The 13,215-nt window shown below is 33.0% G+C and overlaps 1 protein-coding gene and 1 pseudogene across 10 annotated transcripts; both read left to right on the top strand.

The window, feature by feature from the left end:
• Positions 1–577: 577 nt before the first annotated feature.
• Positions 578–5,692, top strand: LOC123907044 (annotated as a pseudogene).
• Positions 5,693–8,726: 3,034 nt separating this feature from the next.
• LOC123907042 (pentatricopeptide repeat-containing protein At1g12300, mitochondrial-like) lies at positions 8,727–13,002 on the top strand. 10 transcript variants are annotated; one of them, XR_006809103.1, is made up of 4 exons: positions 8,727–10,470; positions 10,806–11,002; positions 11,142–11,369; positions 12,365–13,002. XR_006809103.1 is itself a non-coding variant. In XM_045957113.1 (2 exons), the coding sequence occupies exon 1, from the start codon at positions 8,803–8,805 to the stop codon at positions 10,456–10,458; it is 1,656 nt and encodes a 551-aa protein (XP_045813069.1). In that variant the 5' UTR covers positions 8,727–8,802; the 3' UTR covers positions 10,459–10,470; positions 12,365–13,002. The 10 variants fall into 10 exon arrangements, 1 of the variants encoding a protein (XP_045813069.1); XR_006809105.1 differs by having other exon boundaries at positions 11,142–12,135; XR_006809104.1 differs by having other exon boundaries at positions 11,128–11,369.
• Positions 13,003–13,215: the final 213 nt, after the last annotated feature.

Genomic DNA, 13,215 nt, shown 5'->3' with positions numbered 1-13,215 from the left:
AATCTTAGATAGTTATGGAATTGTCTATCTAAACCCTAATCCAGAAACCAATGAAAACCTTTCATTTAGTCACATCATCCACTTACATCCATTTAATGTGGGGTACTAGTTGTAATAATTATTATCTATATATATAAATCTTAGATAGTTATGGAATTGTCTATCTAAACCCTAATCCATAAACCAATGAACACTTTTCATTTAACCACATCATCCACTTATATCCATTTAATTATTATTATTGTTTTGGGTTATTATTCATTTTAATTTTTTTGTTCATTTTATTATTTTGTGTAATTTATTGATTTTTTTCAAAATAGTTAATGTTTTTGTTAATTAAATATTAATTAAGCATTTTTTTATATTATTTCATATTTATAATTTAGTTCAACCAGTAATTTTATTAAACACTATAAATTAAATCGGCTAATTTTTTTTTGGTGAATATTAAATCAGTTAATTTATTTGCTAGTATTAAATTTTGCATGTCCAAAATCTAACGGTGCACCATCATCGATTAATTATTTTTTTCTTCATTTCTTCATTTTCTTTGTCATAAATTCATCAATTGATTGAAACCCAAATTTTCTAACAATTTCAAACGAACTCTCTTAATCCCTCTTAATTTCATTCTAGCAATGTTGTCGTTTTCAACCAAAAAGTTTCAGAGGTACTATGCTTCTTCTATCCCTCTTTTTCAACTTCCAAACCCTAATTTCATTCCTTCTTCAACAATGTTATACTCTCAATTACACAACCAACATGAAGATCATGATAATCTTGTTTCTTCATTCAATCACTTGTTACATCAGAATCCAACCCCACCCATCTTCCATTTTAATAAGATTTTAGGTTCCCTTGTTAAGTCCAATCATTACTACACTGTTGTTTCACTTCATCGTCAGATGGAACTAAATGGAATTGCTTCAGATTTAGTCACTTTCAACATCTTGATCAATTGTTTTTCTCAATTGGGTCTAAACTCTCTTTCCTTTTCTGTATTTGCCAACATTCTCAAAAAGGGTTATGACCCAGATGCCATAACTTTGAATACACTCATCAAGGGTCTTTGTCTCAAAGGTCAGATCCATAAAGCATTGCATTTTCATGACAAGTTGGTAGCCCATGGGTTTCAGTTGGACCAAGTCAGTTATGGAACCTTAATCAATGGGTTATGTAAAGTAGGAGAAACAAGTGCAGCCTTGCAGTTGCTGAGACTAATTGATGGGTACAACCTGATGTGGTAATGTACAGTGCAACTATTGACAGTATGTGCAAAGATAAACTTGTTGATGATGCTTTTGATTTATATTCTGAAATGGTCGCTAAGAGAATTTATCCCAATGTTTTCACTTACAATGCTTTGATTAATGGCTTTTGCATTGTTGGTAAATTGAAAGAAGCAATTGATTTGTTTAATAAAATGATATTGGAAAACATCAACCCTGATGTGTATACCTTCAATATATTGGTTGATGCATTTTGTAAGGAAGGAATAGTGAAAGAAGCTAATAATGTGTTTGCTATGATGATCAGAAAAGGTGTTAAACCTAATGTTGTTACATATAACTCTTTAATGGATGGATATTGCTTAGTTAAACAAGTGAACAAGGCCAAGGGTATATTCAATATCATGGCCCAAAGTGGAGTGACTCCTGAAGTTTGGAGCTATAGTATTATGATTAATGGATTTTGTAAGGTTAAAATGGTGGATGAAGCCTTAATTCTCTTCAAAGAAATGCGTTGTAGAAACATTATTCCTGATGTGATAACATACAGTTCCCTTATTGATGGTTTGGGCAAATCAGGGAGAATCTCACATGCTTTGAAGCTTGTCGATGAGATGCATGATAGAGGTCTACCACCTGATATATTTACTTACAATTCTATATTGGATGCTTTATGCAAAAACCATCATGTTGAAAAGGCTATTGCATTATTAACAAATGTTAAGGATGAGGGCATTCAACCAAATATGTACACGTATACTATTCTTATTCACGGATTGTGTAAAGTTGGAAGAGTAGAGGATGCGAGAAACGTTTTTGAAGATCTTTTGGTCAAAGGCTACAATCTAGATGTTTATACATATACTGTTATGATCCGAGGGTTTTGCGACAAGGGCTTGTTTGATGAAGCGTTGGCCTTGCTATCAAAAATGAAAGACAATAGTTGCTTTCCAGGCGCTGCAACTTATGAAATAATTATCCATTCCCTGTTTAATAAAGGTGAAAATGATAAGGCAGTGAAACTTCTACCTGAATATATCGCAAAAGGCTATTGTAAGATTGAAACTAGGTAAGATTGTTATTTTGTTATTGTTATTTCTTTTGTTAAGTGTGCTTATACTTCAAAGATTGGGATATTGGTGAGTTTGAAATTTGTGGGGAAGTGAATGAATATATTTGTTACGGTTGTCTTGGAAATATTGTTGGGTTAGGAGTTTACAAATTGTACTACACTTGCTCCAGCCAAGTAATAAAGTCAATTATTGTCAATTAAAGTGTTTCTTTAGACTGTGGAGTTGTACACACAACAAGCACAAGCATGACACTTATATTGCTGTCCCGGTTAGATATAGTTAGTATGTCTATTTACATATGTCTTATTGATTAGATCTTTAATACTTGTAGGAAGCTTGTGGCTAAGAATCATTTTGGTGGAGTGATCTGGTAAATTTTAATACAACAACTTTGGTAGGTTTTATATCAGGAATTAATAATGGCATTACGGAGAAACTTTTCGCTACTATAGAAAGTGAATTGGGACAGTGCTGGTTTAATTGAAACTTTGACTTTGAGATTTCTCAAGTAAGTTATCAACATTTTTTGCCACCTGCTTTGTGTTTTCGACCTTTTGCATGGTAACTGTATTGATTTCTTGTCCTTTATAGCAATTAGTTTACTGACCCAAAGTTATATGGTATTTTGGTTAACTGTGTGAATTAAAATCTTTGCATTGTATGTAGTTTTTATAAACTAATTATTCTGGTGTTTATCGGTGTCAATTTAATATACAGCTAGATAATGTCTGAACTTAAAATCCAATCTATGTGGACTGGAATTTGGCATCTGTTACAAAGGGTTCTTAATGTTTGTTGAATCTGAATCTCAATATTTGTTGGATCCATGAGTCGCTAAATTTCTTTTTTCTTTGTAACACTTGTACTTCTGTGTAATAATAATTTTAATCTTACTATTTTTGAATGATAAACTTAAGATTTAATATCCAAAGACTTGAATTGTACACAACAGGTACAAGCTTGGATCTACATAATTATAGATTTTGCAGTTTTGGATGAGTATTTATCTTTAATTTTGGTTTATATTATTTATGGAACATGTATTTATGGTACAAGATTAGAAGTATGCTATTCTAGAACATGTATTCTAGGGCCCTTCTCCTTCATATACAGCCGTGTCATTCTGAGATGAATGCTGATTTTGCACCCTCATGCATAAAATTCATGTCATGGTTGCACACATGAACTGCGACGAGATTGGGGACAAAGTGCAAGTACGATGTGCCGCCAAGACTTCAGTGTGCAACAAACCTGCGGTCAAGACCTTCATCTTGTTGAACCTGAGTGCGACGAAAGTACTGTGGTCTGAAATCTGAGTTGTGAGTTTGATATTTGATTCTGTGTTCTTTCTTTTGTTACACATTGTTATTTTGATTTACACATGTCTTAACAAAGTCCCCAATAGTGATGCATAGTTTTTCTATTTACATGTCTTAAAGATAAGTAGCTGCCTTGGAAATTTATATTTTGAAAGGTCACATGAAGCTGTTTAAATTTATATTTAAATTTTGAATATAAATTTTATGGCATCATTTCGTTTTTGTAGTTGCCTTGCCTAATGAGAAACAAATTTCTGCTATTGTTTATTTTTTTAAGTCTGTTTATACTTCAAAAACCGAGAGATCAATGAGTTTCAACTTGTGGAGAAGATGTAGAATTAGAATATTATAGTTAGTGTTGTCTTGGAAATATTGTTGTGTTGGGATTTTACAAATTTTACAAATGTTGTTGTGTTATGGGACTAAAAGGAAGTTCCGTAATAGTTACTAATTAGGGGAAAGAGTTAGTTAGACAACAACAACGTTGTGAATATAAATTTCATTTAGTTTTTGGAGTTTGATTCTCATTGCCTTTCGCGAGGGTGCTGTTGTTCTTTTTAATGTCATTGCTATACTCTATAATTATAATACTTTCGTCAATATAATGGTGGATTTACAGTTCCAGAAGACTTGATTGTAAAATTGATTATGCTAGATTTACAATTCTTTTTCGGCAGCATATTTGACTTCTTAGATGGAGTACATGTTGAGATGCACATCATTTTGATTCACAGTTTAAAAACATATTGAAAATTTAAAAAGTAACTTGTTATGGCTTTGCTTATGTTATGGGTAATACTTGAAGTAATTTAAAAGGGATAGTAAATCTGAAGTCCTTGGAGATTTTTTTACAAGTACTTACATTTTTATTGGGCATCAAGGTAACAAGTGTGGTGCGCATGGCTGCAGCTGGGGTTGTTTATTAAATTGAGTTTGTTGTAGATAAAAGTAAGCACCAAAATGTCAATTGTTCTTCTACAAACGGTGGCTCAATTTTTGGAGAAGATATATGTGAGTAGGGCTGGCAATGAACTGATCCAACTTGAACATAATTCGGACTCGAGCTGAGTTTTGAGTCGAATCAAATCTGATCGTGTCGAGCTGAAGCGAGTTCAAATCGATTCATTACCAGCCCTTTATGTGAGCTAGGGAACAGAAAGGTCACACCTGTGTTTGGTAGTGGGCGGTGGAGATCAATGATAATAATTCAAATATGATTTATGTTTCTGCTGCATAATTGATTCTTTGCATATTTTAAGTTTGTAACATAGCTGAAATTGATGACTTGAAGATATTTAAATAGTTAATAGAGATTAGTGCAGTTGGTCACTACATAAGTATTCATTTAGAATGGCATGAAAGGGATAGTAAATCTGAAGTCCTTGGAGATTGATTTTATTTCAGCGGCTTTGTTTTTACAAGTACTTACATTTTTGTGGTGCTTATGTTTATGTTTGCAGTTTTTCATTATGTATTGACAGGTAGGTGTGCAGTTTTTATTGTGTGTTTTATGAATTGTAATAAATAGTGATTGTGAGGGATTGGTAGGGAGAGACCAAACTCTTGAACATCTTGGTGGACAATTGTTATCATTGTTTTCCTTTATCTTTCTATTCACTTTCTGTCAGATTTGTGAGTATCTTTTTGTCTGGCATTTGTATTACAACTTCATCTGTTTTGAGAATCATTCTCAAGAAGTTGAAGTAATAAATTCTGTATTTATCCCTTAATTTTCTTAATCATAGATACCGGTTTCTATCAGAAGGTAAGTTCACTAGTGAGGCATGGAATCTATAATGAGTAAAGGAAACCAAAATTGAAGTAAAACTACAATTTTGTGCAACTATGATACTCCCTCCGTCCCAAAATATAAGCAAAAGTTGGTCAACAAAAGTGAATGTATTTGGTCCAAATCTTTAACCAAATACATCAAGTTTCTTTGACCCACTTTTGCTTATATTTTGGGACGGAGGGAGTAAGTTCAAGTATTGATATAGTGGTTCTTTATCTTGTGATCGAATGCAATTGAAAGATTTGTTCCTGTTTTAGGATTGCGGCGGAGGCATGCAAAGTAAACAGTAACATACAAACAACAAGTGTAACACACATAAATAGACAATGACAATTCAATAATGCTACAACAAATCTACGAGCCTTTGTTGTTGGTGTTTGGGGGCGATTGAGATGATTCTACTGGATAGTTGCTGCATACATTATCCAAAGTTTGATCCCAAGACGGAAGCATGGCAAAGTGGTCAAAAATCAAAATCGTATAGTTGTGGTTTTACTTGTAGATTTGCATTTTGATATGCAAACAGAACATCCTCCATTGTAGTAAAATTATGGTTTACATAAACTCCAGTCCATTTTATCGTTCTTGAACAAACGGAATCTTGTGGTATTACAAATAAGACCTCTGCTTTATTCCATGAATTATGTGAAATCAACCTTCCAATTTCCACATCCACTGAATGCATAAAGTAATTTATCATAAATATATGATCCGTCTCTAAGATATAATTAAAATAAAAAAGAAAGGGTATTTCAATACCATCGATTTTAACATAAAAAAATTATTATATAATATGGTTAAAATATAAGTGGAATTATTGTGTTTTTTCTTATAAATTTATTTATTCAATTTTTTATGTTTCAGTGATAAATAATGATCCCATGTATATTTTTAAAATAAGTGGAATTATTGTGTTTTTTCTTGTAAATTTATTTATTGAATTTTGTATGTTTCAGTGATAAATTATGGTATTGTGTATATTTTTTAAAAAAATTATAAATTTTATTAGGAATATTTAGGGTAATATAGTAAGTTTGATGCTATTAACTTTATACCTTCAACAAAAGATGAACGGATTCAGAAGCAAAGATGAACAAGAGGCTCTTGTCCATTCAGAAGACTCTGAAGCAAGAAACTATCAGAGGCAAGGACGCGTCAGAAGCATCTGACCATCCAGGGGCGTCTCCGAGTTTTAAGAGACTCTGTGCAAAATATAAAAATGACCTCTTAATAAAAAAATATAATTTAAAAAAAAATTGGTTGATTTAAATTGCATATAATATAAAAAAAAAAATCAATCTTATAAACATATAAATTATCAATATTAAATCAATTGCATTAAATTAAATGGAACAAGAAATACAAAATAATTATCTTTGTATATAACGTCAAAAAGGAACATCCTAATCCAAGATCAAATTGTATGCAAAGATTAAAATAGACTAGAACTATATTTACGATTATAGATAACTAATCTATTGATACATATGATATTTTATGAACAATAACAATATATAACTACTATTATTTTAGGGCCTAAAAATTAATCTATTAATATACATTTGATATTTTATAAGTATAAATAATATATAAGTAACATTATAGGACCTCAAAATTTTGAGGCCCGATGCCATCGCACACCTCGCACATGTGTGCGAGACGCCTCTGTGACCATCAGAGGCAAGAAGCCATCAGAAGCTGATCAGCGCATATTGAGTTGATTAGTAACTCCCATGCTAGAAGTTTCAAAGAACGTTGGGATTAAGCTAAAAGGATCTTTCTCTGTTTTGGCATAAAGAATATAAAAGGATAATCAAGCTTATCAACCTCATTATAAGTTTAGAGGAGCGTGGAGTAAAATTGTGAAAGTTTATCTGTTTGGTACATACAGTTTCTCAAGAAACAAAGTAGTGGAAACTCATTACCACTTTGGTATGACATGTTGCTTTCACTGCTCAGTCCAAATCAGCTGGCATCAACCTCTTTGCACAACGGTTATCTACACATGGAGCATACTACTTGACTATATAAACAACATTCCATTGTGAAGATAATTAACAATTACGTTCTCTATCCTTTGCACATTCACTTCGATATTACAAGCACTGAAGTTCTGAACCTCTGAATTTCATTCACATCAAAAATACTTTGATGTCTATTTCAACTCATTGTATTTTAGCTCTAAGGTTTCATTTTTGCTTTGTATTATCACAACAATCTTTATTTACATCTAAGATTTAGAAGTCTCTTGCTTAGTGTTGAGCATTGTTGAGAGGTCTCTTGCTAAGAGCTTAAGCATTGTGTAGAAGTCTCTTGTTGTGTGGTTGAACATTTGTAATCTTGTGTGATTATAGTGGAAATTCCTTGGAAGTGCAAGGGGACTAAACTACTCTCGGTTTGTGAGAGGAACCAATATAAATTGCTTGTGCCTCTTCAAAAAAAAATATAAATTGCTTGTGTTCATCTTCTCTCCCTTGATCTCTTTACCTTGATATTGTGTTGTGTTATCCGCTGCATTGAAGAACCAAGCTTAAACTTGAAAAAGTTTTAGTTTATCTTAAAACACAATTCAACCTTTCTTCTCGTGTTTTCACACATTCGGTTAACTTTGTCATCAAAATCAGGACCCATAAGCGACAATACATTTTGAATTCTAGCTTCCAATCCCAAAGGGTAATCAGCAATTTTCAAAAGAGGTCGGTTAAGCTTACAGGAAAATATGAGTAAAAGTAAACAATTTCATAATAATATTGCTAAAAGAGTGATTGCATTCTTTGAATTCCTTTGAATTGTAGTTTCCTTGAATAAAATGTCTTTTAATGCATTAGATTTGAATTTGAATTGAGGAGAATGATATTGAATTATTAGGACAATTGTTGTTTTTAATGAGTAAATGCAATAATGACATTGATGGCCAAACGAAGGAGAGAGCAGAATTGCTGAGAAATCAGTATTTTGAAGAAAGAGAAAGGTAAATAGGTCTGATTTTTTAACATATTATAGATACTCCCTCCGGTCCTTATTATAAGAAACACTTTGACAAAATCACACAGACCAAGGAAAGTAAATTTTCTCATTAATGATTCTAACATTTTATGTTATATTCCAAAACTAACCTTTGACTAGCATGAGAAATAGGTCTCTCTAATTAATGCACTAGCATTATAATGGATTATTTGATTGTATTTAATAAGGGTACAAATGGAATTGTGTCAAAGTATTTCTTATAAAAAAGACCAAATAAAAATTTCAAAGTATTTCTTATAAAAAGTACCTAATGGAGTATTATAATAGATTATAGATTTGAAACGAACTCTCTTAATCCAACCACACACTTGATTCTTCCCTTTCTTAATCCCCGGCGCACCAACATTAATTTCATTCTAGCAATGTTGTCGTTTTCAACCAAAAAGTTTCAGAGGTACTATGCTTCTTCTATCCCTCTTTTTCAACTTCTAAACCCTAATTTCATTCCTTCTTCAACAATGCTATACTCTCAATTACACAACCAACAAGAAGATCATGATAATCTTGTTTCTTCATTCAATCAATTACTACTTCAGAATCCAACCCCACCCATCATTCATTTTGGTAAGATTTTAGGTTCTCTTGTTAAGGCCAATCATTACTATACTGTTATTTCACTTCATCGTCATATGGAATTAAATGGAATTGCTTCAGATTTAGTCACTTTGAGCATCTTGATCAATTGCTTTTCTCAATTGGGTTTAAACTCTCTTTCCTTTTCTGTATTTGCCAACATTCTCAAAAAGGGTTATGACCCAGATGTCATAACTTTGACTACACTCATCAAGGGTCTTTGTCTCAAAGGTCAGATCCATAAAGCATTGAACTTTCATGACAACTTGGTAGCACAGGGATTTCAGTTGAATCAAGTTAGTTACGGGACCTTAATCAATGGGTTATGTAAAGTAGGAGAAACAAGTGCAGCCTTGCAGTTGCTGAGACGAGTTGATGGGAAACTGGTTCGACCTTGTGTGGTAATGTACAGTGCAATTATTGACAGTATGTGCAAAGATAAACTTGTTGATGATGCTTTTGATTTATATTCTGAAATGGTCGCTAAGAGAATTTATCCCAATGTTGTCACTTATAGTACTTTAATTAGTGGCTTTTGCATTGTCGGTAAATTGAAAGAAGCAATTGGGCTTTTTAATAAAATGGTTTTGGAGAACATAAACCCGAATGCGTATACGTTTAATATATTGGTTGATGCATTTTGTAAGGAAGGAAAAGTGAAAGAAGCTAATAATGTGTTTGCTGTGATGATCAGAAAAGGTGTTAAACCTAATGTTGTTACATATAACTCTTTAATGGATGGATATTGCTTAGTTAAACAAGTGAACAAGGCCAAGGATATATTCAATATCATGGCCCAAAGTGGAGTGACTCCTGAAGTTCGGAGCTATAATATTATGATTAATGGATTTTGTAAGGTTAAAATGGTGGATGAAGCCTTAATTCTCTTCAAAGAAATGCGTTGTAGAAACATTATTCCTAATGTGATAGCTTACAGTTCCCTTATTGATGGTTTGGGAAAATCAGGGAGAATCTCTCATGCTTTGAAGCTTGTTGATGAGATGCATGATAGAGGTCAACCACCTGATATAGTTACCTACAATTCTATATTTGATGCTTTATGCAAAACCCATCATGTTGAAAAGGCGATTGCATTATTAACAAAAGTTAAGGACGAGGGTATTCAACCAAATATGAACACATATACTATTCTTATTCACGGATTGTGTAAAGTTGGAAGAGTAGACGACGCGAGAAATGTTTTTGAAGATCTTTCAGTCAAAGGCTACAATCTACATGTTTATACATATACTGTTATGATCCAAGGGTTTTGCGACAAGGGCTTGTTTGATGAAGCGTTGGCCTTGCTATCAAAAATGAAAGACAATAGTTGCATTCCAGACGCTGCAACTTATGAAATAATTATCTGTTCTCTGTTTAATAAAGGTGAAAATGATAAGGCAGAGAAACTTCTACGTGAAATTATCGCAAAAGGTCTATTGTAAGATTGAAACTAGGTAAGATGGTTATTTTGTTATTGTTATTTCTTTTGTTAAGTGTGTTCATACTTCAAAGATTGGGATATTGGTGAGTTTGAAATTTGTGGGGAAGTGAATGAATATATTTGTTACGGTTGTCTTGGAAATATTGTTGGGTTAGGAGTTTACAAATTGTACTACACTTGCTCCAGCCATATAATAAAGTCAATTATTGTCAATTAAGGTGTTTCTTTAGACTGTGGAGTTGTACACACAACAAGCACAAGCATGACACTTATATTGCTGTCCCAGTTAGAGATGGTTAGTATGTCTATTTACATATGTCTTATGGAATAGATCTTTAATACTTGTAGGAAACTTGAGTCAAAGAATCATTTTGGTGGAGTGATCTGGTAAATTTTAATACAACAACTTTGGTAGGTTTTATATCAGGAATTAATAATGGAATTACGGAGAAACTTTTCGCTACTATAGAAAGTGAATTGGGACAGTGCTGGTTTAAGTGAAACTTTGACTTTGTGATTCCAAAGACTTGAATTGTACACAACAGGTACAAGCTTGGATCTTTATAATTACTGATTTTGCATTTTTGGATGAGTATTTATCTTCAATTTTGGTTTATATTATTTATGGAACATGTATTTATAGTACAAGCTTAGATGTATGCTATTCTAGAACATGTATTCCAGGGCCCTTCTCCTTCATATACAGCCGTGTCATTCTGAGATGAATGCTGATTTTGCACCCTCATGCATAAAATTCATGTCATGGTTGCACACATGAACTGCGACGAGATTGGGGACAAAGTGCAAGTACGATGTGCCGCCAAGACTTCTGTGTGCAACAAACCTGCTGTCAAGACCTTCATCTTGTTGAACCTGAGTGTGACGAAAGTACTGTGGTCTGAAATCTGAGTTGTGAGTTTGATATTTGATTCTGTGTTCTTCCATTTATTCAACTGACTTCTTGAAGTTGTTGATATTACGAGTTTGTTATTCTTGATGTGATTTCGTGATCTGAGTATGATGTTCTGAAAAGACAATATGAAACTATCAACTTTGATAATACAAAAGTTTGTACTGCAGTTTTTCTTCTTAGTTATGATACAATTGGATGATGCTTAAAAATATTTGTTTTCTTTGATACAAATATGGTAACTACGAAAGGTCAGAACTTAAATACACCTTGAATACAAGTGTTGAGATGTAGGAAGCATAATATTTTTTCTGCATAATTATGCAGCAGCCTATATATTTAAAGGGTCTGTTTGGTTGGAGACTTTTGAAGGGAGTGGATATAATATTTTAAATGAAATGCCTATTAGAATTAGGAGTTGGGTCTAACTCATCCTTACAAAATCGGCTTGTAAGGTGAGGATTGCCTCTAATTTATAAACACATATTCAGGCCATCTCACAACCGATGTGAGACTTCTTAACACACCCCTCACGCCCAACACTATTGGGCTTGGTGCATGAATATAAACGCTAGGTGGCCCGATAGTGGAAACCTAATAACAGATGGCCCAGTGGATCCTGTAGAGGCTCTGATACCAGGAAATTTTTTTTTCTACCCCTACAATTAACCCTGTACCCCTACGTATTTAATAAAATTCCCATTCCACCCTTATCTTATTATATTATTTTTCCAAAAGTGTTCCGGGAAATGCATAGAAAGTGTTCAGGTAGACAAAATTTTACCGGAGAACTTTGTCAAATGTTTTGTTACTTCTTTCATTATTATTATATTCTTTTTATCTTCAAAAACAAAGTGCTTTGTTACCAATTGAGCAACCAACAACAACCATGAGTTTAATTTTGTAGTTGATTATGATTATTTTCTGTTTGGAGTTTTGTAATTTCTTCAAACTCAAATTAATTTTGATGTCAGTTTCTTCTTCTAAAAATTTGTAGGAATAGAGAAAAATGAACTACTTGGCCGGAGAATCGGAGAAGAAGACTATGGCAAACATGACCGGAGAAGCAGATTCGCGTGTACGATTGTGCTATGCAGCGGCACTCAGAAGAACAGATGCGGGGGCGCGGTGTTTTTTCTCAACAGAGAAGAAGGCTGTAATGAACACGATCGTTACTGTAGTTCGCGTGCACTGTAGGAGTGGTGCGGCGGCGCGAGTAGCGGTGGACTGTCGAAGAAGATGAACAGTAGTGGAAAATTTTGCATACAGGAAATTTTTTTGTCCAAATCTGAACACTTTCTATTAATTGGAATAAGATAAGGGTAAAAATGGAATTTTTATAAATGTGTAGGGGTACAAGGTTAATTGTTGGGGTAGAAAAAAATAATTTCCTGATACCATCTTAGAATTAGGAGTTGGGCATAACTCATCCTTACAAAACCAGCTTGTAAGGTGAGGATTGCCTCTAGTTTATAAACACATATTTAGGTCATCTCACAACCGATGTGGGACTTCTTAACAGCCCCTTGGATTAGTTGGTCGTAGTCTCCTAGGGCCGGAATTTTTATTTAAATAAAGTGTATTTGTAGGATGTTAAAAAATAATTTATTATATGGACAAAATTAATTGCCTTTATTTTATTTTTGTTAAAATCCTAAATTATCCCTTGTTTGTTAGAATCAATGTTTTAAAACCCGGACCGGTGATTGACCCGGTCAAGGCACTGGGTCACCGGTTTACTGGTTAGACCGCATGACTATTGACCTAGCCTTATATAAAAAAATTAAATATATTAACTTGAATTTTATGACAATAAAATTTAATAAATAAAAAATTCCCTTCAAACTA

This window comes from Trifolium pratense, linkage group LG2 (genome assembly GCF_020283565.1).
Source record: "Trifolium pratense cultivar HEN17-A07 linkage group LG2, ARS_RC_1.1, whole genome shotgun sequence".
NCBI lineage: Eukaryota > Viridiplantae > Streptophyta > Magnoliopsida > Fabales > Fabaceae > Trifolium > Trifolium pratense.
The sequence above is the reverse complement of the archived record's forward strand: the minus strand, read 5'-3'. Positions and strand labels throughout refer to the sequence as shown.